Source organism: Mustela putorius, unplaced genomic scaffold (assembly GCF_011764305.1).
Source record: "Mustela putorius furo isolate JIRA1106 unplaced genomic scaffold, ASM1176430v1.1 tig00537248_pilon_pilon_pilon, whole genome shotgun sequence".
NCBI classification, from domain to species: domain Eukaryota; kingdom Metazoa; phylum Chordata; class Mammalia; order Carnivora; family Mustelidae; genus Mustela; species Mustela putorius.
In genome coordinates this window covers 4,812,276-4,836,359 of record NW_025422387.1, presented here as the reverse complement: position 1 = coordinate 4,836,359, position 24,084 = coordinate 4,812,276, and the positions used below count along the sequence as shown (strand labels likewise).

The following is a 24,084-nucleotide window of genomic DNA, read 5'->3' as shown; positions in this document are numbered from 1 at the left end:
GCGTGGGGGAGGGGTCCCGCGGCGCCCCGGAGCCCCGCCCCTCCCGGAGCCCCGCCCCAGCCGGGCGGGCCGGGCGAGGCTAGAGCTCGGGTCCCGGCTCCGCGGCGCGAGCTTCTCGCCTGTCCGTGGCTCGGCGTCCCGGCTCCGGTAGGTCCGCGGGGGGCGGGCTGAGCGGGCCCGGGGGCGCCTGGGGCCGCGGCTGCGGGGGGCAGGCGTGTCTCCCCGTGCGGGAGGGGCCCGTGCCTCCGCACCGCCCGCGCACCCGCGAGGACGCTGGGTCTGGCGGCGCGGGCGGGGGTCGTCTCCTCGTCTCCCCGCGGGAGGCCGTCGGGGCCCGGCGGCCTCCTGCTGCCCCTCGGCTTGTGTCCGCCGCGGGGGCCCCGCTCCGTGCTCCGCCGACCCCGCCGGCCTTCGGCCCCCCAGCAGCCGGCTAGAGGCCGTCGGGAGGAGTGAACTAGCCCTTGGCACTTCCCCTTATTGAAGCGTGTCGGGACCTGGAGCTCCCATGGCCGAGACGGCTGTCGCCCCAGAGACACCAGCAGACCCTCAGGACTCGGCGCCGCTCTCGCAGGGGGGTCGTGCCCTCGCCGAAGCCCAGGCGAGGTTAAGAACCGGGCTCTTGGGGGCTCCCAGTACTGGGGACCTGCGCTGGGCAGGTACCGAACTGGGACTCGCAGCAGTGTGTGGGCCGGGGAGCCGGGGGTGGGGGGACGACCCTGGGCCACACGTGGGGTGGGGGGCGCGGGGGCGCGCAGCGGGAGCTCCGGAGCCAAACCGCCGGCCCTGCGCCCCCCTCCGCCGCGGTGCGGGCCCGGGACTCCCCGCCCACAGCTGCAGGTCCTCCCGCTCGCTGCTCCGCGGCCGCCGCGCGCGTCCCAGCTGCGGCGTGGGGCCGGGGCCGGGGCCGGGGCCGCGCGCGTCTCCTCGCCGTCTCCGCTGCCTTCTCCCGGCCGTAATCCTTCATCTCAGCCGCAGCGGGAGGAACCTTTCAAGCGCTGTGACTTCTGCCGCCGCCTGTGCTAAATCCTCCAGCGGGTCCCTGCTGGGGTTACAGTAAACCCGAGCTGCCCTGCGCCCCTCGCCCTGGCCTTGAACGCCTGCCTTCCCAGGCCGGTGCTCCCCGTCCCTCCCCTCCCGGCGCTTCGGCCTCCTGCCCGCAGAGGCGGCTCCCCTCCCCCTCCTCCAGGAGCCTCGCTGAACGCCGCCCGCCACCCTTTCCCCGCGTCTCTGCGGTTGGGTCGCTTCGTTCAAAGCTTTCGGACCCACCACGGGCTGGAATCCTCCCGTCGCGGAAGGCCCTCGCGCGGCTTTCATGTCTCTGCACCGTCTGAAGTTCGGATTGGTTTTGTTTTGGTTTCTCTCCTCCACGTCCCTGGCAGCTGGAAGAGATGCTTTTGTCCCGGTGGCAGCAGGGTGACCGGGATGGGGCGACTGCGGGTGGACTGGGTGGAAGCAGAGGCCTGTTGGACTAGGACCACGTGGCGGTGGAGGTGAAGGGAAGGGGCTGGAGGCCTGGCTTTGCCGCCCTTGATCTTGGGCAGTGTCCCCCGCTAGCTTCCGCTTCTGGGCCTTCGCTCCGGACTGCGGGGTCCTTGCTGGGAGAAGCAGAGCTGCAAGAGGCGTGACTCGGGCCCGGCCACAGGGGAGCAGCCCGCACAGGCGTCCGGCTTTCCTACTTGCGTTCATGCCCTTGTGTGCAAGGGGTTTGTTCTTAAACCCCCTCTTAAGTGACTCCTCCAAGAAACTGGTGGGAAAGAAGAAACTTCTTTCCAGAAGCTGCAGGAAGAAACTTGAGGCGGACGTGAAGGGTTTGTCCTGTGGTTGCCTTTCCCTGGAGGAGCAAACTCTGTAAGGGCCACGCCCGGGGCTGTCCTCTCTGGGAGACCCCGCGCAGGGCCTGCCACCAACGGATCAGACCGCACACTTTTGGGGCAGGGCGATGGTTTTAGAGTCCCTGAATGTCGGGTTTTGTGCTTAGAATGAATCTGACTGGAAACTGAACTAGCTGTGTGTCGTTTTCACTGTAAGATACTCGAGTTTTCTGGGAAATGAGGAAAGTGCTCATGGTGCCTCAGGTTTCTGGTGTTTTATTTTTTTAAGTTAATATAAGTGATCTTGACACCCAGTGTAGGGCCCGCACTCACCACCCCAAGATCGAGTCCTATGCGCTCTTCCGACTGAACCCACCGGGTGCCCCAGGGTGCCTCGGTTTCAAAGCAGCTGCAAGTCCTCTGGGGAGAAGGTGCGCGAGAGCCCCCCGATGCCCACAGAAGGCAAGGGCTGGCGGAGCGGGTGTGCTTGGCCTGTCCCCTGGGAGAGGGACTCTGGAAAGAGCCAAAGGACTCGCTGGGAAGAGGAAATCGAAGACGGCCAGCAGGAACTTGGCTGCTGGGTGGCGGGCCGGGGAGGCAGAGGCCGGGCGGGGGCTGCGGCCGCTCACGCGCTCTCTCCCCGCAGGCCCTGCCATGTCCCGCCGGCTGGGCTGGCCTGTCCTGTACTGCCTGGCGGCGCTGCTGCTCGGCTGCCTGCTCTTCCTGAAGAAGGAGGCCAAGCCGGTGGGGGGCTCCGCGGCCCGCCAGCCCTTCTGGGCTCCCGCAGGGCCCCGCCGCAGCCAGTGTCCCCCCAACCACACGGTGGCTAACGTCTCCCTGTCCTTGCCTAGCCGTCACCGCCTCTTCCTGACCTATCGTCACTGCCGCAACTTCTCCATCTTGCTGGAGCCTTCGCGCTGTGCCGAGGACACCTTCCTGCTCCTGGCCATCAAGTCGCAGCCTGGCCACGTGGAGCGGCGCGCGGCCATCCGCAGCACGTGGGGCCGCGTGGGGGACCGGGCTCGGGGCCAGCGGCTGAAGCTGGTGTTCCTCCTGGGGGTGGCGGGCCCTGCGCCCCCTGCCCAGCTGCTGGCCTACGAGAGTCGGGAGTTCGACGACATCCTGCAGTGGGACTTTGCGGAGGACTTCTTCAACCTGACTCTCAAGGAGCTGCACCTGCAGCGCTGGGTGGCGGGTGCCTGTCCTCACGCCCACTTCATGCTAAAGGGAGACGACGACGTCTTCGTCCATGTCCCCAATGTGCTGGAGTTCCTGGATGGCTGGGACCCAGCCCGGGACCTCCTGGTGGGAGACGTGATCCGCCAGGCCCTGCCCAACAGGAACACCAAGGTCAAGTACTTCATCCCCCCATCCATGTACCGGGCCCGCCACTACCCGCCCTACGCCGGGGGTGGGGGATATGTCATGTCTAGAGCCACCGTGCGGCGCCTCCAAGCGGCCGTGGAAGAGGCCGAACTCTTCCCCATCGACGACGTGTTCGTGGGTATGTGCCTGAGGAAGCTGGGCGTGAGCCCCACGCACCACGCTGGCTTTAAGACATTTGGAATACGGCGGCCCCTGGACCCCCTAGACCCCTGCCTGTACCGAGGGCTCCTCCTGGTGCACCGCCTCAGCCCCCTGGAGATGTGGACCATGTGGGCGCTGGTGACAGATGAGGGGCTCAGGTGTGCAGCGGCCCCCTTGCGTCCGCTCCGGGGGGCGGGCTGAGTGAGGAGAGCCCGCGCCGATTCTCCCCTCATGACGACAAACTGAGAACCGTGCCCCTTACCCTGAGAGTCTATAGGAAATGCTAACCCCGCTTTTGTACCCCCCCAACCTTGCTAACTCTGATTAAAAACACCGAAACCTCGCTTCACCTGTACCAAGTTTGGCTCAGCGAATGCGGCCAGGCCTCGGGTGCCGGCTGCTGGGGGCGGGGTGGGGGGATTCCTGGAGCCCCGTGTGGCTCTGCCAGTCTGGAAGTGAAGGAAGGAGGCTGCACAGGGCCCGGAGTGTACACACCAACGGGTTCTTTTTGAAGTGCAAAACAAAACGATTATTCTCCTTCAGATACAATAGAGACGCTCGAAGGAACCGAGCAGCGCGGGCTGGAGTGTGTCCTGTTGAGCTCCAGGTAAACACTCCGCGTTCAGCTCCGGAACAGTAATGGGCTCCTGGCGCCTGGGCTCCAGCTGTCCTTACGGGCAACGGGGCCAGATCACAGAAGGCATCAGAAACACGTCAAAAGAAATCTTATGAACAGGCTCCCCTTTCCCCAAAACAACACACATTTCTGTGGGGGGAGCAAAGACTAAACCTTATCTGAAAATGTAAGACGGGAAAGGGACGTTAACCAGCTACTGAACTCGTGGGCACGACGAAACAGGACCCCCCTCTCCGGCCAGGCTGCTGAGCGGCGCTGGGGGGAGGTAGAAAGATGGGGGGTGGGAAGCTGTGCTGAGTGGGGTCCGCGTGGAACAGGGGGAGTGCCCCGGGGCCGAGAACCAGCTCCTCGCGTGGGGAGGCCAGGGGCCAGGCGCTCCCAGCTCACTAAGGCCTCCGGCCTGATGGGCCAGGGCGGGACCGCTGCTTCCCCTCCGTCCAGAGAAGGCTGGGCCGCTCCAGGCCGGATGGCAGCTGCCCCTGCTCTCCCCGGCTGAAGGGGCAGACGCGGGCAGCCGCTCGGGCGCTCAGTCCTCGCGCAGGTAGGCTTCCTGCTCCGGCTCGGCCCTCTCGTCCCCGTCCTCCCGGGTTTTCTGCCGGAGCTCCTCTGTCTGTGCTTCTGCCAACTTGGTTTCTGCTTTCTGGGAAAGCTGGCGCACTTCCTGCACCTGTGACTTCACCAGCTGGATGTGATTCCTGGCGGTGATCGAGGCCTGATCTGCTCCTGCCGAAAGAGGGGACGGTTGGGCTGGATGGTTGCACAGGGCGGAAGGCACGGGGGGGGGGGTGAGGAAAGCCTGGGGCTCCGTGGCTGGCTCCGTGGCTGGCATCCGAGCTCTTCCCTCTTGGAGACTTGCCCTGCGCCCCCCCCCCCCCCGTCCTCCCTCTCTCCGCACAGCAGAGACCTTTCTACCGCCACACCGAGGTCTGCGTCTTTCTCTAGCTACCAGCCGCTACATTAATAATTACAATTCCCACAATCTCTTTATAGCACACAGCTTAGTCCAGACGCCTTAGGAATTTACACAAGAAACACATTTCTTTTGGACAACTTAACAGCTCCGTGGAATTGTCAAAGACCTCTCATCACCCTACCCAATCTTCAGAGATAACCTCTGCTGAAGTTCAAAGGGCATGCTTCTCATCTTTTATACGTATGGAGCGCACAGAGAAATACTGTTATCTTTTGTGTCTTTACGTGTTGAACATATTTTTGCCATTTTTTTTCCTTTAAAAATGTTTTTGGGCTCTATCATCCTGTCTACCTGCTTCTAGTACATCACAGAGCTCTACCTATAAACTGATCTAGAGAAGATCTGGTTCTTTCCAACCTTACTGTATTAAGAATCTCAGTACAGTGTTAAAGGCACTGGAGAATTGTAAGCACCGCTCTTATTTCTGACCTTGATGGGAATACCTCTCATATTTACTAAGTAGAGTTACTTAACCTTTATCATGTTAGGAAAATTCTATTTGTAACTGTACTCAGGTTTATGGCATAAATGGGTACCTTTCACTGATGGCTTCAGGGCATGTACTGACATGACATGGCCGCCTTCCTCCTCTACTGCAGATAATCTCAAGTAGTGAGTTATGTTGATAGGTTTTTTCAGTATTGAAGCATCTTGTATTTTAAGGGTGAATGGCTGGCGACATTTGGCCTTACGTCCATATAAGTGATGCGGACCATAGTTTTGTTCCAGTGCTTACCTAGTACAGTTGGGGGTCAGGCCCATGCTGACTTTGTACAGTGACAACAGGTAGGAGACTGGCCATCATGCTCTATGCACTGGTATGCTTTCTGTAACACAGGAATTCTGTTTCTTGAAGATTTGCTAAGATTCTCCACAAAATAGCCTGGGTTTGGTGTCCGTTAAGATTTTTTTTTTTTTTTTAAAGATTTTATTTATTTATTTGACAGAGAGAAATCACAAGTAGACGGAGAGGCAGGCAGAGAGAGAGAGAGGGGGAAGCAGGCTCCCCGCTGAGCAGAGAGCCCGATGCAGGACTCGATCCCAGGACCCCGAGATCATGACCTGAGCCGAAGGCAGCGGCTTAACCCACTGAGCCACCCAGGCGCCCCCGTTAAGATTTTTATTTATTGGGGCGCCTGGGTGGCTCAGTGGGTTAAACCTCTGTCTTCAGCTCAGGTAACGATCCCAGGGTCCTGGGATTGAGCCCCGCATCGGGCTCTCTGCTCAGCAGGGAGCCTGCTTCCCTCTGCCTGCCTCTCTGCCTGCTTGTGATCTCTGCCTGTCAAATAAATGAAATCTTTAAAATAAGTTTTTATTCAGAGAGCACGAGCAAGCGCAAAAGTTGGGGGAAGGGGCTGAGAGGAGAAAATCCTAAGCAGACTCCCCACTGGGCACACAGCCCCAATGGGGGCTCCCTCACAACCCTGAGATCATGACCTGACCAGAAATCCAGAGTTGGATGCTTAACCGACTGAGCCACCCAGACGCCCCTACGTCTGTAAATCTTCTTACATGTTTTATTTCACACGCATACGTCATTCCCAACTTCCTTATCCACTCATCTCCGGGTTGCTTCCGTATCTTGGCTCTTGTAAATAATGCTGTAAACACTGGGGGGCATGTATCTTTTTGAACGTGTCTCTGTTTTCTTTGGGTAAGTACCCAGTAGTGGAATTAGTGGATCATACTGTATTTCTATTTTTATTTTTTTGAGGAACGTCCATACTGTTTCCTGCGGTGGGTGCACCCACTTACATCCCGACTAACCGTGCGCAAGGGCTCCCTTTCCTCCCATCTGGCCAGCACTTGTTACTTCCCGCCTTTCTGACGGGAGCCGTTCCGACAGGCGTGCGGGGTTCTCTTGTGGTTTTGATTTGCATTTCCCTGGTTATTAGGGTTGTTGAGCATCTTTTCATGTGTCCGTTGGCCATCTATGTTTCTTTGGAAAAATATCTCTTCAGGTCCTCTGCCTGTTTTATTCTTTTTGAAGATTTTATTTGCGAGAGAGAGAGCGCACGCGCGTGTGCGCGAGCAGGAAAGGGGAGAAGGTCAGAGGGAGAAGCAGACTCCCCGCAGAGCAGGGAGCCCGATGTGGGACTCGATCCAGGAACTCCAGGATCATGACCTGAGCCGAAGGCATCGGCTTAACCAACTGAGCCACCCAGGCATCCCTCTCTGCTTGTTTTTAAACTGGATTTCTTTTTGTGTGTGTGTTGCATTGTGTAAAAGTTCTGTATGTATTTTGGATATTAACCCCTTGTCGGATATATAATTTACAAAGTATCTTCTCCCATTCATTAGCTTGCCTTTTTGTTTTGCTGGTAGTTTCTTTTGCTCTGGTAAAGCTTTTAATTTCGGCGGGTGTAGTCCCAATTATTATTTTTTTGTTCCCCATACATGTGCTGTTGAGGGTGATGGCTGGCATTACTGCCTACGCTTGCTTTCAGGTTTATGGTTTCTAGCCTCACACTCGGGTCTTCAATCTGTTTATTTTTGTGGGCGCGGTGTCAAAGTGACCCGGTTTCACTCCTGAGTGTAGCTGTCCAATCTTCCCAACACCATCTGTTGGGAAACAGACCGTCTTTTCCCCGCAGTCTTGCCGCCTTGGTCGCAGATCCGCTGAGCACACGGTGTGCGTTCACTTCCGGGCCCGCCCCCTCTCCTGTGGCGTCCATCAGTCTGTCTGTGCCCGTACCACACTGTCCTCCCGCAGGTGTGGAGTGTGCTTTGACATCCAGGACTGATACCTCCTGCTTTGTTCTACTTTCTCAAGATCACTTTGGCTAGTCAGAGTCTTGTATGGTTCCATACGAACTTGAGGATTATTCCAGTTCTGTGAAAAATGCTACTAGTACAGTGGCGGGGCTGCACGGACTCTGTAGCTTGTTTGGGAGAGCAGCATTATCTTAACAATATTAATTCTTCCAACGCGCGAGAGCATGGTGTGTCTTTACATCTCTGTTGTCTTCAATTTCTTTCCTCAGTGTCTCATAGTTTTGACAGTATGTGTCTGTCACCTCCTTGGATAAATTTTTCCCCAAGTATTTTATTGTTCTGGGTGCAACTGTAAATGGTTAAGATTTTTAAAGGATTTTCATTTATTTTGTGTGTGTGTGTGTGTGTAAGCGGGGGAGGGGCAGAGGGAAAAGGAGAGAGAAAATACCAAGCCGACTCCGTGCCCAGCAAGGAGCCCAACACAGGTTGCAATCCCACAACCTCGAGACCATACCTCAAGCTGAAATCAAGTGTCGGATTAGTCAGATTAGTTCAACCAACTAAGCCACCCAGGTGCCCCTTGTTAATCCTTTTTCTCCCCGCTCCCTTTAGTAAACCACTGAGTATGATGTTAGCTATGGGTTTTTCATATATGGCCTTTATTTTGTTGGGGGGGATGTTCTCTCTAAACACACTCTGTTGAGAGGATAGTATGACTGGATGCTTTATTTTGTCAAAAAAAAAATTTTTTTTTTGCATTCTTTGAGTTGCACCTATGGTTTTTATCCTTCCTCTTACTACCATGAGGTGTCACACTGATTCGCAGATCTCGAACCATCCTTTCATCCCTAGAATACATTTCATTTGATATTGCTATATGATCTTTTTAATGTATGACTGAGCTCAGTTTGCTAATATATTAAGATTTTACTTGACAAGTGTGCTCACATGAGCACAAGCAGGAGGGACAGCAGCAGAGGGAGAAGCAGCCTCCCACTGCGCAGGAAGCACGACTCGGGGCTGGATCCCAGGACCCCGGGATCATGACCTGAGCCAAAGGCAGAGGCTTAACGGACTGAGCCGTCCAGGCACCCCAGTTTGCTAATGTCTTATTGAGGATTTTTGCATCTATGTGCATCAGAGATACTGGTTTTTGGTTTTCTTTTAAATATTTATGAGAGAGAGTGGGTGTGTGTGTGTGGTGGGGTGGGGTGGGGTGGAAGTGGGATGGACGGAGGAAAAGGGAGAAAGCTGAGTGCGGAGCCTGATGCAGGGGCTTGATCTCCTGACCGTGACATCCGGACTGGAACGGACACCAAGAGTAGGAAGGTGAAGGGACTGCACCACCCAGGCATCCCTGGTTTTCTTCTTTTTGCAGTGTCTTTGGTTTTGGTGTTGGGATAATGCTAGCCTTGTAGAGTGAATTTGGAAATTTTCTTTTGTCTTCTCTTTTTCAGAGTAGTCTGAGAAGAATAGGTATTTCTTTTTAAAATGTTTGGTGGAATTCAATTTGGTGAAGCCATCTGGCCTTGGACTTTTGTATGTTGGGAGGTTTTTTTTTTTTTTTTAAATTCCATCTCATTACTAATAATTTTTCTGTTCCAATTTTCTGTTTCTTCCTAATTCACTTTTTGGAAGTTTTTTTTTTTTTTAAATTATTTATTTATTTGACAGAGACACAGTAAGAGAGGGAACACAAGCAGAGGAAGTGAGAGAGGGAGAAGCAGGCTTCCCACTGAGCAGGGAGCCCGATGCGGGGCTTGATCCCAGGACTCCGGGATCATGACCTGAGCCAAAGGCAGATACTCAACAACTGAGCCACCCAGGCGTCCCAGATTTTCTATTTCTAGGAATTTAGTATTTCTTCTAGATTGTCCAATTTGTTGGCATATAGTTTTTCATAATGTTCTTTTAAACCTTTGTATCTCTGTGGTGTTCATTATTTCTCTTCCATTTCCAATTCTCAACACTTTTTTTTTTTTTTTTTAATGCGTCTGGTGAAGGTTTATCCATTTTGTCTATCTTTTGAAACAAAGAACTCTTGGCTTCATTTTCTTTTTCTTTTTTTATTCTTTGAGTAATCTCTATACCCCAATCTGGGGCTCAAACCCAAAAACCCAAGGTCAAGAGTCAATACCAGCCAGGCGCCCCTGGCTTTACTGATCTATTTTTTAAAATTTCCCATTTAGGCGCCTGGGTGGCTCAGTCATTAAGCATCTGCCTTTGGCTCAGGTCATGATCCTGGGGTCCTGGGATTAAGCCCCACATCCGGCTCCCTGCTGAGCAGGAAGCCTGCTTCTCCCTCTCCTACTCCCCGTGCTTGTACTTCCTCTCTAGCCCTGTCAAATACATAAAATCTTTAAAAAAAAAAAAAAAAGTCCCATTTATTTTTGCTTCAATCTTTATTATTTTGTTCCCTCTACTAGCTTTGGGCTTTGTTCTTCTTTTTCTGGTTCCTTTAGGTGTAAGGTTAGATTTTTTTGAATTGTTTCTTGTTTCTTGAGGTAGGCCTGTGTTACTGCAAATGCAGAACTGCTTTTGCTGTGTCTCAAAGACTTCAGACCATCATGTTTCCATTTTTCTCCACGTATTTTTTGATCTTTGTTTTCTTGGTTGACCCACTCGTTTACATGTGTCTGTGTATTTTTCAAGTTTTTTTTTTTTTCTTGAAATTGATTTCTTGTCTCAATTCATAGTGGAAGGAAAATATACTTGGGAGGATTTCAATTTTAAACTTAAGACTTGTTTTAAGGCTTAACATATGAGCTATCCTGAAGAACTTTCCATGTGCACTTGAAAAGAATGTATATTCTGTTTTGGGTTGGGATGTTGTGGGTGTGAATGCTAGATCCATCTGGGCTAATGCATTCCAAGCCACTGTTTCCTTCCTTTCTGTCTGTATTGTCCATCCTTTGATGCAAGCGGGGTGAAGCCCCTTGTTATCACTGTGTTACTGTCAACTTCTCCCTTTCTGTCTGTATTTGCTATATACAGGTGCTCCTATGTTGGGTGTGTATTTACGACGGTTCAGTCTCAGATGGATTCCTTTATCATTATGTACTGCCCTCCTCTGTCTCCTGCTACTGTCGTTGTTGTTGTTAGGTCGAGCACACACACACACACACACGCACACACACATGGGAAGTGAGGGGGAAAGGGAAAGAGAAATTTTTCTTCTTTAAAGGTTTATTTTAGAGGCACAGTGCTTGTGGGGGATGGAAGTGCAGAGGGAGAGACAGTGAGATCTCGAGCAGACTCCGAGCGGGGTGTGGAGCCTGACGCTGTGTTCAATCTCGTGAACGGAGCTGAAACCAAGAGTCCGTCAGATCCTCAACACACTGTCCCACCCACGTGCCCAAGAGAGAATCTTAAGCAGGCTCCAGGCCTCGTGTGGAGCCCACACAGGGCTTAATCTCATGACCCTTTGATCACGATCTTGGCCAAAATCAAGAGGCAGATGCTCAAGTGCCCGAGCCACCCCGGTGTCCCACTGTACACTTTGTTTTAGTCTGTTCATCTGGTAGAAGCAGCCCTACCTGCCCCCCCCCATCCACATAGTGTATATATTTCTTCCATCCCTTCACTTTGTCTGTATGTGTCTTTAAGTCTGAAATGAGTCTCTTGAAGGAAGCTTATAAATGGGTCTTTTTTTTTTTTTTTTAATCCAGTCACCCTATGTCTTCCGATTGGAGCACTTAGTCCATTTACATCTAAAGGTAGTATTAAGTATGTACTTACTGCCATTTTGTAATTGTTTTCTGGCTGTTTCTGTTTCTCTTCCTTTCTTTTCTCTTATGAGTTTGATGGTTTTGTTCCTTTGTTTATCTATTATAGATTTTTGATTTTGGGCTACCATTAGGTTCCTATGTAACATCTTACATGCACTGTCGTCTTTATTAAGGTGTTAGTAGCTTAAGTTCAAACACATCCTAAAAGCACTACATTTTTACTCCCCTGCCCCCCATGTTTTATGTAGGTCTTATTTTACATTTTGTATATCCCTTGAGTAATTTTTATAGATATAATAGATTTTTACTACTTTTGTGGTTTAACCACCATGCTTTTCTAAATGAATAATATTTTTACCAAATATATTTGCTTTTATTTGTGCAATTTCTTCCTTTCAGAATTTTCTTTAACACGTCCTATATGGCTGGGCTAGTGGTGACGAACTCCTTCAAACTTTTGTTTGGGAAACTACCTTTCCTTATGTTTTGAATGGGTATTCTGGGTATTCTTGGTTGTAGGTTTTTTCCTTTTAGCACTTTCCACATACTATGCCACTTCCTTCTGGCCTGCAAAGTTTGTGCTGAAAAACCAGCTATCAAATACCCGTTCTGGGGTATCCCTTGCCTGTAATGGTTTTGCTGTTTGTAAAATGGTTTATCATCACTTTGGCAATATTGTGTCCTGGTGCGGATCTCCTTAGGTTCACCTCATTAAGAGCTCTCTGTGCTTCCTGGACCTGGAGGTCTGTTTCCTTTTTCGGATTAGGAACGTTTTCTGCCCCCTTCTGTCTCTTCTTCTTCTGGGATCCCTATAGTGCAAATGCTATTACACTTGATGTCACCGAGTTCCCTTAACCAGTTTTCATTTTTTAATTTTTGCTGTTCAGCTTGTTTTCCATCACGGTGTCTTCCACGTCGCTGACCCATTCTTCTGCATCCCCTAGTCTGCTGTTGACTCCTTCTGGTGTGTTTTTTTATTTCGGTTAAATTCTTCACCTCTGACTGGTGGTTTGTTTTTTTGAGAGAGAGAGAGCGAGCAGGAGGAGGGGGAGAAAATCTCAAGCAGACTCTGTGCTGAGTATGGAACCCCGTATGGGGCTCGATCTCACAACCTGGAGATCACCACCTGAGCCGGAACCGTGTTGCCAGACGCTTAACCTACTGTGCCATGCAGGCACCCTTTTTAGCATTTTCTTTGTTAAAATTCTCTGTTCATCCACATTCTTCTTCAAGTCCAGTATCTTTATGAACATGACTTTGAATTCCTTATCAGGCACACTGCCCAATGACTGATACCCTCTGAACTGTTTTAATGTTCTTTTAGTCTTGAATCCTTACTCTGACACTTCTCTGCCAGCATTCTGGAGCAGCTTTCTGTCAATAATGATTTGATTTAGCTTTTTGTAATTTTCTTTTTTTTTTTTTTTAAGATTTTTATTTATTTATCTGACAGAAATCACAAGTAGTCGGAGAAGCAGGCAGAGAGAGAGAGGGAAGCAGGCTCCCCGCCCAGCAGAGAGCCCGACGTGGGACTCGATCCCATGGTCCTGGGATCATGTCCTGAGCCGAAGGCAGCGGCCCAACCCACTGAGCCACCCAGGCGCCCCAGCTTTTTGTAATTTTCAATCTTCCTACATCATTTTGTTTTAGCTGTGATTTTTTTTTTTTTAAGATTTTATTTATTTGGGGCACCTGGGTGGCTCAGTGGGTTAAAGCCTCTGCCTTTGGCTCGGGCCATGATCCCAGGATCCTGGAATCAAGCCCCGCATTGGGCTCCCGGAGCCTGCTTCCCTTCCTCTCTCTCTGCCTACTTGTGATCTCTGTCCGTCAAATAAATAAAAATCTTTAAAAAAAAAAAAAAAGATTTTTATTTATTTGACAGTACAAGCAGAGGGAGAGGAAGAAGCAGGCTCCCTGCTGAGGCATGCAGGGCTTCATCCCGGGAGCTGGGATATGACCTGAGCTGAAGGAAGACGCTAACTGAGCCACTGAGGTACCACGGTCGGTGATTTTTTTTTTTTTTTTAATTTAACATATTCAGTTACTGTGATGACTTATGTTGGAACTTGTTCTATTTGTTTTAAAACTTCCCTGTCTTAATTGAATTTACCAAGTTTTCTTTGTTTAGCACGGTCTAATGTTGAGCTGATGATGTCTACCTTTTCTTTTCAAAACAACTATCAGCATGCTTTCACTTCTTTCCTAAACTGATTTAACATTCGGAAGTTTTGACAAGTTTACAAGTTTTACTGAATTTTTTTCATTCTTCTATCTCAGTTCTTTCCTAATTTTTTTCTTCAAAAAGTGGTTTTTTTCAGAAAGCATATGCGGTTGGTAAACAGTATTTTTAGGTCTGAAATATTTCACTGGATGTAAAATTATAGGTTACTGACTTATCGCCTTATATCCAGGGTTGTTGATCAGAAGCCATATCAGAATATACTCCCTTCGTAGGTAAATCTCTTTTCTTAAAGTTGAAGTATTTTTCTTTGTATGTTTTACATTGAGCCTTTTTTGTCATGATTTAAAGTGTGAACCCTAATAATCAGTTTTGTGAAAGTTTTCTTCCCAGATAATTGTTACACTTTTATTTTCCCTTTTCTCCAGCTCAATCTAAGGCTGCCTGGCAATGTTCACGCCAGGCTGCCCCAGCAAACGTTCCTGTTCACTGTATCTCGAAACCCTGCTCCTACGTCAGTTTCACCCTTCATTCCACCTGTGCCTCTAGGATCGCAGATTCCTTTAGTTAACTAAGACTTCTTTTTTGTTTTTAGTTTTAAAAATACATATTATATCCTTTTTAAGATTTGGTGCTACAGACCCTAGTCTATTATCTGAAAGTCAGAAAACAGAAATTTCTGTGAGCTACCCAGTTTGAGACCAATTCAGGTAAGAATAGAGTTTTCTTCAAAATATAGTTAAAAACCTTTAGCTCACGCCCACTGGGTGGATCGAGAGGTCTAGAAAACATCCTGGTGAATGCAGAACCGCATTTTCTATACAGGGACCCGGAGATGCAGAGGCTTTAGCACTGTGCTGAATGCCGGTGTGGCTGCTTCCTTACGCACCCAGCATATCTCAGTGCATTTCGTAACCCTTGGGTCCCCATTTTCTTCATGTGCAGACGTGGGGATGCTAATCCTCAGTTCCTTACATTACAATGCCTATAAAATACTTACTGCAAAGCATGGAACAGACCAGTATTCAATAAATGGTAGCTATTCCTCGTCCTGGATTTGTCACTGACTAGGAGTCCAGGTCTCCATTTCTCCCATCTATACAGGTTCACATCAACGGGTGGTCTCCAGTCTCCAACGTGCCACAGTACGCCCAGTTATCCATAAATACCGGGGTTATAAAAGGAACAAAATGCTTAAAAATGATTTAGATGCCATTATTCTAATGGGCAATAGCTGCATTGTTTTCTAGATACGGACTCCCTAGCTAGTGGAAATGGGGAACTTTCTCACAAAGGTACAGCCACGTGGGCCTTAGACGAATCTAAATCCCTCATTTTACAGCCAGACGAAAACTCAAAGGGCCCCTTGGCAGTACACTCTGAACCTACCAGTTTGGTACGCAGCTTCTGCCGCCATCTCTGAAAGACCAAGTGCAGTCAGCCAAGTGGTTTCCAGCTTCAAGTATTCTTGCTGTTTTGAAGTCATCTGTAAATTAAACATGGCACATGAGATAACACGAAGAGGTTAATGAGCACGTAACACGGGCTTATTCCAGACAGACTTAGAGCACAGTCACTGTTAGCACAACGGGGCAGGGGCACTAATACAGAAATGTCCGTTAACGTTCTGCTTACCTCAACTCTGGCTCCTATGATCACCTGCCACACCTCATCTTCCTCCTGTGAATTCATTTTCCCAAGTAAACTTGTATATTGTCGGTACAAAGAAATTAAGGTATAAACAGCCTACAAACACAGAATAAAGTAAGTGAGGCATGTTCGGACCTGTGGGATTACACCCCAAGGGGAGAGAGTCCTGTTACAGCGACCCACTCTGTCCTTCCACGCCCCTGAAGCCGCACTACCGCGGCAGGTGCAGGCATCATCCCAGGACATACACACTTCCACTTGTCAAATTCTGTGTTTCTAAAAGTTTGTTAGGAATTCAGACAGAGAGATTACAATGTAGAGGAAAAACTCAGAAGGCAGAGGGGAAAACTGTGAAAAATGAAGGTACAATAGACCAATAAACAAGGGTTTGGATTATCCAGATACCTCTGTACGGGGGTAAGTGGTTTTCACACTGTCCCCACAGTGAAGCGCCTGGTGCCGCGAGTAGGAGACTCTCTAGACCCCTTTATTCGTAACTGCACCTAATCAGCTTGGTTTTGTCTTATAAACTGGGCTGCTGTATTTAAAGATTTTTCTTTCTCAGGGAGCCTGGGCGGCTCAGTCGCTGAGTGGCTTCCTTTAGCTCAGGTCGTGATCCCAGGGTCCTGGGATTGAGCCCCGCATTGGGCTCCCTGCTCGGCAGGAGGCCTGCTTCTCCCTCTCCCACTGCTTGTGTTCCCTCTCTCGCTGTGTCTCTGTCAAATAAATACATCTTAAAAAACAATTTTTCTTTTCTTTTAAAAAGCGTTCCTGGAAAAAAAAATCTAAAAATCACTGCTTTAGGTCAAGGGCTCAACCAACTTTTGTTTTGTTTTAGGCTTTATAGGCCCTATAGTCTGTTACAACTCTTCAACCTACAGAAGCAGTCTTAGAAAATACAGAGAGATATAGACAAATATAGAACATAGAGACAAAGGAGGCTGGCAACACTCCAGCGTTGCCACAGCAACAGATACCCCGCTAGATTTGGTTTACAAGCCATAGTTGGCTAACCCCTGGTTTAGATCAAGACTCAACAGGAAGACACTTACCTTAGTATATTCAGTGATCGCTTCAATCAGTGCGTATGTGGTCTGCGAGAGAAAGGTGGAGGTGCTGTCTGTCACCAAAGACACAGCCCTCCTCATTAACGCGTCATTACTAAGAGAATGAGGTTCCAATTTCTGAAAGATATAAACATTTTCACTCAACTTCTAACCTGAAGCTCAAACTGAGAAACAAGTGAAAAACACTTGCCACACTGCAACTGCTTGTTTTCTTTTTAGGCTTTGTTCTGGCTCTTAAAGACCATATAGGAGCGCGCCTCCCATCTACTCGGATTCTTTATGCCATGTTCCAAAAAGCCAAGCATTTCTCTACATGAAATAAAAGTCTAGTAATTATAACCAACAAATCTGATGAAGTTATGATTCATTCATTACCACAGTGCTAGATGCTTGGGATATGAAGACACATAAGATATATTCTCTGTCCTCAAAGATTTCAGATGGGCAAGGGGAGGCGCTGGGGCTGAGAGAGAACTTGAACAATTAATGCAAATCAAGTACCATGGGAGCTATGGCCGAAGTTTGTGTATCTTTTTTTTTTTAAATTTTATTTATTTATTTGACAGACAGAGATCACAAGTAGGCAAGGAGGCAGGCAGAGAGAGAGGAAGGGAAGCAGATTCTCTGCTGAGCAGAAAGCCCGATGTGGGGCTTGATCCCAGGACTCTGGGATCATGACCTGAGCCGAAGGCAGAGGCTTTAACCCACTGAGCCACCCAGGCACCCCTGTGTATCTTTTTTTAAAGATTGTATTTATTTGAGAGAAAAAGAGCACCAGGGAGAGGAAGACCACCTGCTGAGCAGGGAGCGGGCCATGGGGATTGATTCCTGGACCCTGAGATCATGACCTGAGCCGAAGGCAGACACTAAACTGACTGAACCACCCAGGCGCTCCAGACGTCTGTACAAGCTACAAGTAGAGGCATGCATGAAAAACAGTCACTTCTGTATTGCATGAAAATAGCTTAAAGAGGCTTTACAGAGTTGATGAGGGATAAGCTGAGTCTAAGAAAGTAAGTGGGTGGATGGGGGAGAGCGATTCTGAGCAGAAGGAACAGTACAGTCCTGGGTAGGGGGTGGGGCTCTTCACTCTAACCTCAGCTATTAAAAAAAAAAAAAAAAAAAAAAAAAAAAAGCCAATGTAACTATCTCAAGAGTTAAGGAAGTATGGCCACCTTAACTAAATTCAAGTATTCCCTGCTTTCTGAAAGTTTGCGTGACGTTTCTTTGCTTTAAAGGTATCTGACTGTATTCGTAGCTGACTTCAAACACCAAAAGTCCAGAGAGGATTTTCAGGTTTACAAAGAAAAAAAGCTGTCACTGGACTAAATGTTCTTTGCAAAAACCAAAGTGTCATAACATGAGCTTTTGGAAAGATACTCTTCACTGTATGCTGAATTATGAAAGGTTTATAAGAATGCTCTACTTGGGGTGCCTGGGTGACTCAGTGGGTTAAAGCCTCTACCTTCGGCTCAGGTCATGATCTCAGGGTGCTGGGATCGAGCCCCGCATCGGGCTCTCTGCTCAGCGGGGAGCCTGCCCCCCCACCTGCCTGCTTCTCTGCCTACTTGTGATCTCTGTCAAATAAATAAATAAAATCTTTTTTTTTAAAATATATTTTTTAATTTATTTATTTGATAGAGAGAGATCACAAGTAGGCAGAGAGGCAGGCAGAGAGAGAGGGGGAAGCAGGCTCCCCGCTGAGCAGAGAGCCCGATGCGGGGCTCGATCCCAGGACCCTGAGATCATGACCTGAGCTGAAGGCAGAGGCTTAAACCACTGAGCCACCCAGGTGCCCCAATAAAATCTTAAAAAAAAAAAAAAAGATGACTCTTAATCTCACAAAACAAACAGGGTTGCTGGGGGAGGGGTGTTGGGAGAAGGGGGGTTGGGTTATGGACACTGGGGAGGGTATGTGCTTTGGTGAGCGCTGTGAAGTGTGTAAACCTGGCGATTACAGACCTGTACCCCTGGGGATAAAAAAATATTTTTATAAAAAATTAAAAATTAAAAATAAAAAAATAAGAAAAAAGAAAAAGTTGTCAGTCAAGAAATCTTTGACACATGAACAAATCCAGAATTTTCCTTTACAATTAAGTAAGCATTACGTATCTTGCACTGAAGGTACAGAAAGAGTGAAAAGAATATTATTTCTGCTCACTGGAAGCTAACTTTGATATACTCTAACTTACATCTTAATAATACATTTTCTTTTAATCTCAGCGGAGGGCTTGATCCCACAACCCTGAGATCACAACCTGAGCCTAAACCAAGAGTCAGATGCTTAACCGGCCGCGCCGCCCGCACCGCATCTAACAAGTTTTCACTTGCACCCAGCAGCCCAGGTGTTACCACTTTTTTATAGATGAGGAGATGGAAACTCCGAATATTCTGTTACAGAAACTCTCCCAAAAAGTCACATTATCTAGACCTTAAACCACACCTTCGTCAATGTTTGTGCCCTTTCTGTGATGCGCTGCTGACTCAGGGGAGTGCAATCAACCAGTATCAGACTACAGCACGAGTGGTCAGAAAGACGGAGATCACTGTTGGTCAGAAACTCTGAAAGGCATTAAAAAGAGGTGGGACTTGGGCCTGAAGATAGCCAGGATGAGAACTGCCAGGCAGCCTGGGGAAGAAGAAATAATGAGGAGAAGAATACATCCACTGCATTCAGGGAACATCCGGGGATCTGACCTGGTCACAACAAAGGGCACGAGGGAGGGGAGAGCGCCAGGAGTCGAGGACTCGGAGAGCCGGCTGGGGCGGGGCTCTGCAGCACAGTGGGGAGCTGCTCGGTTCCGAAAACAGAAGTGGAACTACTGTTCCTGCAGGAAAATGACCTGAGGCTCCTGTCAGGTGGCCCAGGACCGAGGTAACTGGGGCTGAAGAAAAGTGTATGAACTGAGAAAGGACAAACCCAGAAAATTCGTTTTAAGGGAAGAAGAAATGCTATCCTAATTGTGGCAGAAAATGGCCTGGTGCTCAAGTAAGGGTTTTAGAATCAACAATTCATGAACAAGCAGAGATTGGGCTCATGAGAAAGCCTCAGAAGATGCTGCAAAGACTTGTGATCAATGGAGCTGATCTTTTTTTTTTTTCTTCTTCTAAGAATTGTATTTATTTATTTGAGAGAGAGAACACAAGTGGGGAGGGGAGGAGCAGAGGAAGAAGGAGAAACAGGCTCCCCACTGAGCCCGCTTCTGGGCTTGATCCCAGGACACTGAGATCAGAACCTGAGCCAAAGGCAGGCGCTTAACTGAGCCACCCAGGCGCCCCTGGAATGGATCTTGTGATAAACACACATTTAAGTATTAGAACTATTTTGTCAAACTGGGGTTTGCTAGTTTCCTATTTAGCTCTTTCTCAGAAAGCATATAATCAGTGATCTTTTTAATAAGGTACCACTTTCATATCACCTCCCTGCCAACTCCACCTAGATGTCTACTACATGCTTTAGACTGTCATTTCCAAAACTGAACTCTTGATTTCATCCTCCCAAAACGTACCACCCTCCCCTCCAACAAATGCTAACTCCATTCTTCCAGTTGCTTAGGCTTTTTAAAAGATCCTGGAATGGGGCGCCTGGGTGGCTCAGTGGGTTAAGCCTCTGCCTTCGGCTCGGGTCCTGATCTCAGGATCCTGGGATGGAGCCCCACATCGGGCTCTCTGATCAGCAGGGAGCCTGCTTCCCCCTCTCTCTGCCTGCCTCTCTGCCTACTTGTGATCTCTGTCTGTCAAATAATAAACAAGATCTTTTTTAAAAAATTTAAAAAATAATTAAAAAAAAATCCTGGAATATACTCCACATTCAATCCATCATCATCTTGTGCTGACCACATTTGGTCCACTTCTCCCCACCTACACTGGTGCCTGCCTACTCAAGCCTGGACTAGGGCAACAATCTCCCATTGGTCTTCCTAGTTTCACAAAGCAACCTTTAAAAACTCATGTGAGGGGCGCCTGGGTGGCTCAGTGGGTTAGGCCTCTGCCTTCGGCTCAGGTCATGATCTCAGAGTCATGGGATTGAGCCCCGCGTCGGGCTCCCTGTTCAGCAGGGAGCCTGCTTCCTCCCTCTCTCTCTCTGCCGGCCTCTCTGCCTACTTGTGATCTCTGTCAAATAAATAAAAAAAATCTCTAAAAAAACAAAACTCATGTGAGATTTTAACAACCTTGTGTTAAAATCCTCGGTGGCTGCCTTTTCTGAATAAAATCAAAAGCCTTACGATGGCTCAAAAGGACAAAACAGTCTGACCCTCAGCTAATTTTCTGGCTTTGTGTGTTATGCTTTCTCATTCCACTCCAGCCACAGTAACTTTTGCTGGTCAAACATATTGGGTAGACACACCTGCTTTCTAGGCCTTTGCACTCAAGAGTTCCTTCTGCCAGGGAAACTCTACTCCAAGATATTACCACGGCTTATTCTTTCAGACCATTCTGATCACGACTTTCACATCACCTTATCACATCCTCTCTTTTCCCTAGAATGTTTGTTTTTTGGGGTTTTTTTGAGAGAGGGCGTGGGGGGGCCGCAGGGGCAGAGGGAGAATCTTTTTATTATTTTTTTTTTTTGTAAAATTTTATTTATTTGAGAGAGAGAGAGGACAGTGGGAGAAATAGACTCTCTGGCGATCAGAGAGCCTCATGTGGGGCTCGATCCCAGACTCCAGGATCATGACCCGAGCAGAAGGCAGTTGCTTAACCAGCTGAGCCACCCAGGAGCCCCGCAGAAGGAGAATCTTAAAGAGCCTCCATGCCCAGGATGGAGCCCCATGCAGGGCTAATGTGGCCCGATCTCATGGCCCTGAGATCATGACTTGAGCCTAAATCAAGAGTCAGATGCTTGGGGCACCTGTGTGGCTCAGCAGGTTGAGCTGCAGACTCTTGATTTCAGCTCAGATCATCATCTCTGGGTTGTGGGATGGAGCCTGGGATAGGGTGCTACGCTCAGTGCAAAGTCTGCTTCTGCTTATCCCTCTCCCTCTGTTACTCACCCCACCCCACCCCGCATACATTCTAAAACAAATAAAATCTTAAAAAAAAAAATAAATAAAAAGAGAGTCAGACTCTTAACCGACTGAGCCTCCCAGGCATCCCCACCCCCACCCCAGAATGTAAGTTTTACGAGAGCAGCGTATGGCACATTAAAGTTGCTCAATAAATTTTTGTTGAATGAAAGATTATTTTGTTGACAGACTATAATATCCCCTTTCTTATTCTCCGCCCTCTTTACACAATTTGACCACCCTGACATACTGTTCCTACCAAATGGGACAGTTAAAAATGCAAACATTACTAGATCTGTTCAGCTATGAGACGATGATGCTGGTACAGGAGAAAGTAAACCAGTGTTGCGAACACTGGGCAACACGAACAGCTTGCCTGATGGCTCACTGCCCAGGTGAGACTTCAGGAAGGCCCAGCACACTAAGCGACACCCAGCGGCGCTACAGTATTTTTACCTGTGCAATGGGAACCGCACACAGGGTCACGCCAAATCCAACCGCCACAGTTTTGTGCCATGGTCTTATCAATTCTGAGAAGCAGCGCTTCTTGAAGTTAGTCACGACAGGAACACACTGTCTGTACCTAGAAACACAAGTCGGACTTAGGAAGGCAGGAACTACCAATCTGTACGTCTTCAGTTCGCAGGGGTTGGAAACTCACACTCGGCCAAGCAGGCGCCCACACGAAGATGCTGGGTCTGCCTTCCAGACGACAGGGCTCGGTGGGGAGCTGTGAGTCTGGAAAGCCCCGACTCGCTGGAAGGAGCAGCTGCTACCCAACTCCCGGGCACCTGGCCGCGCGGGGATGCGGGCACAGTGATCTCGAAGTTTAACCGGCAACAGGTGCGGAAGTTTAAAAGACCGTCTCAGAGCTTTTTTAAAACCTCGGGTCAAAAGAAAAAAAAAAAAAAAAAACACTGCCGCAGGCAGCATGCAGCTCCGGACCTCCGAGGGTCCCCGCTAGGCCACAGCTGGAACGGGGACTGACCAGCTCCCCTCCCGCCCGCAGAGAAAACTTGCTCTCGTAACCCGCCGCTCGCCCGGGCGGCTCCAGATCTCCCTCCAGTGACGGCGACGGGCCAGCGGGAATTCGAGCACAGGCCGAGGCTCCCCAGAAAGCCAACCCGAGCCTGCGGAGGGGGCGCACCGGCGTTCACCCAGGGGAATAACGGAAAAGCCGTCAGTGGGAAAGAAACCCCGGCTTTGGCCCCGGGAGGCGGGAGGCAGAGTCGGGACGTCCTCGGGCCAGAGAGGGGCGGGACGCAGCGGCCCGCTCGGCCGAGAAGCGAAAGGAGCGCCAGCTAGACTGGCGCTGCCCTCCCGGCCACAGCGCTACCTGCGGCGCCTCCCCCTTTGGGGTACTGCCCTCATACCCGACCGCAGCGGTACCTGAAAAGGGAGGCAACGCTCCGCGACAGCCAACTCCTCAGAGCCGCCATCCCGCGGCGGCCGGACGCCAGACGTACACGCCGGAAGTGACGCCGCTTCCCGAGCGGAGGACGGGGCGCGGCCTCTTCTTGAGTGGGCCTGGCCCCATGACCACACCCCAACCCGAAGGAGCAGTCGGGATTGGACGGGAGGTATGGAGGGGGCGGGGCTTAGGGTAACGGCGGTAACGGCTGCGGCGAACGCCCAACCGACCCGGCTTCCGCGCGGGACGGGGCGGGCCCTGGGCCTGAGGGCTAGGAGCGGGCGGAGCAGAGTCGGCCGTCGTGAGGGGAGCGTGAACTCCAACCCGGGCGTGGCCGTGCCTCGAGAGGCAGCCCTAGCCCGGGCGCGAGGCGCACGGCTCTTCCGTCAGCGAGTAGAGCGCGTCCCGCGGGGAGGCGGGGAGGCGGGGCAGCGCGCCGTGGGGCGGGCGGGTGGGGGCGGGCACGAGGCGAGCACGGCGGGGGGCGGGGCTCTGGGCGCTGTCACTTCAGCACCAGGAAGTAGGTGGTCCAGCCGGCCAGCAACAGCGCCCCGATGAGCACTGTGTAGCTGAGGAGGACGAAGGCCAGCAGCTCTCGCAGCAGCTGCAGCACGTGGATGGTGGACGAGGCCGGCATCGCCGTGCGCGGGAGGCCCGAGGACCTGCGGGGCAGGGGCACTCGGGAGTCCCTGAGCGCGCAAAGGGGACGGTCCCCCGCAGGGTCACCTCCTCCACCCCCCAGCCACCGAGCCAGCGCTGCTGAGCCAGTCAGTGTCGTAGGCGATGTGGACACAGGAGGCTAGGCTAGGTCCTGGCCTTCAAAAGGGTAAACACGCTGTCCTAAGGCTGAAGAAGCCCGAAGTTCTGATTTTCTCCCTAACAACCAGCTAGAGGCCCTCTTAGCATTTACCCTATAGAAATCTTTTAAGCCAGAAGCTCCCCTCATTCTTTGGCTCCTAATCTGGATCTGGGTTCTGAGGAGAGAGAAGCCTGTCTGTTCCCAGTCTCGGCTGCTGCATTAGTCTTCATCACAGGCCCTCTGTCCTCCCATCCACCTCCTGCATTTTTAATGCTGTGAGTGCTGCTAATGGCCTGGTGGAGTAAGGCTTGCTTTTCCCATCGCTCAAGATGCATCCCCAGCTGTCAGTGCTGCCTGGGAGGGGAAGAGGAGAGAGACCCATTTGGGGGGGAGAAGACAGCAGGTCCTCAATGACGCCCTTTGCAATTCCCTGGACCCCAAGGCTGGACAGCATGCAGAGTTTGAAAATGTTTGCTTTGTGGGCAGGATGCTTGTCCTCACGGGCAGCCACTATTGCAGGAGTGCCAAGGGGTGGGCATCAATTTGATTCTGGGCTTATCTCCTTCCCAACTGTGCTCCTG

At 50.3% G+C, this 24,084-nt stretch overlaps 2 protein-coding genes across 11 annotated transcripts; one reads left to right on the top strand and one right to left on the bottom strand.

Annotated features, from left to right (window-relative positions):
• The first annotated feature begins 63 nt into the window (after positions 1–63).
• Positions 64–3,681, top strand: B3GNT4 (UDP-GlcNAc:betaGal beta-1,3-N-acetylglucosaminyltransferase 4). 9 transcript variants are annotated; one of them, XM_045073739.1, is made up of 3 exons: positions 197–1,413; positions 2,127–2,242; positions 2,458–3,681. In XM_045073739.1, the coding sequence occupies exon 3, from the start codon at positions 2,466–2,468 to the stop codon at positions 3,537–3,539; it is 1,074 nt and encodes a 357-aa protein (XP_044929674.1). In that variant the 5' UTR covers positions 197–1,413; positions 2,127–2,242; positions 2,458–2,465; the 3' UTR covers positions 3,540–3,681. The 9 variants fall into 9 exon arrangements, with proteins under 9 accessions (XP_044929675.1, XP_044929674.1, XP_044929670.1 ...); XM_045073735.1 differs by having other exon boundaries at positions 2,127–2,273; XM_045073737.1 differs by having other exon boundaries at positions 197–1,808.
• A 140-nt stretch (positions 3,682–3,821) lies between these two features.
• On the bottom strand, positions 3,822–22,859 carry DIABLO (diablo IAP-binding mitochondrial protein). 2 transcript variants are annotated; one of them, XM_004753179.3, is made up of 6 exons: positions 22,683–22,859; positions 21,750–21,876; positions 16,273–16,404; positions 15,206–15,250; positions 14,960–15,056; positions 3,822–4,698 (listed from the first exon to the last, which is right to left on the bottom strand). In XM_004753179.3, exons 1-6 carry the CDS (start codon positions 22,730–22,732, stop codon positions 4,502–4,504), a joined length of 648 nt encoding a protein of 215 aa, XP_004753236.1. In that variant the 5' UTR covers positions 22,733–22,859; the 3' UTR covers positions 3,822–4,501. The 2 variants fall into 2 exon arrangements, with proteins under 2 accessions (XP_004753236.1, XP_004753235.1); XM_004753178.3 differs by having other exon boundaries at positions 15,206–15,316; positions 22,683–22,852.
• Between the last annotated feature and the right edge of the window lie 1,225 nt (positions 22,860–24,084).

Bases quoted from the DNA above. Each gene is read 5' to 3' on its own strand.
- DIABLO (XM_004753178.3), bottom strand. From the start codon at position 22,732: ATGGCGGCTCTGAGGAGTTGGCTGTCGCGGAGCGTTGCCTCCCTTTTC. The intron at 15,057-15,205 runs GTAAGCAGAACG...TTTAATTTACAG, and splicing joins TCATAGGAGCCAGAGTTGAG to ATGACTTCAAAACAGCAAGA. The intron at 4,699-14,959 runs GTAGGTTCAGAG...CTCTTTCGGCAG, and splicing joins AGAAGCTGCGTACCAAACTG to GAGCAGATCAGGCCTCGATC.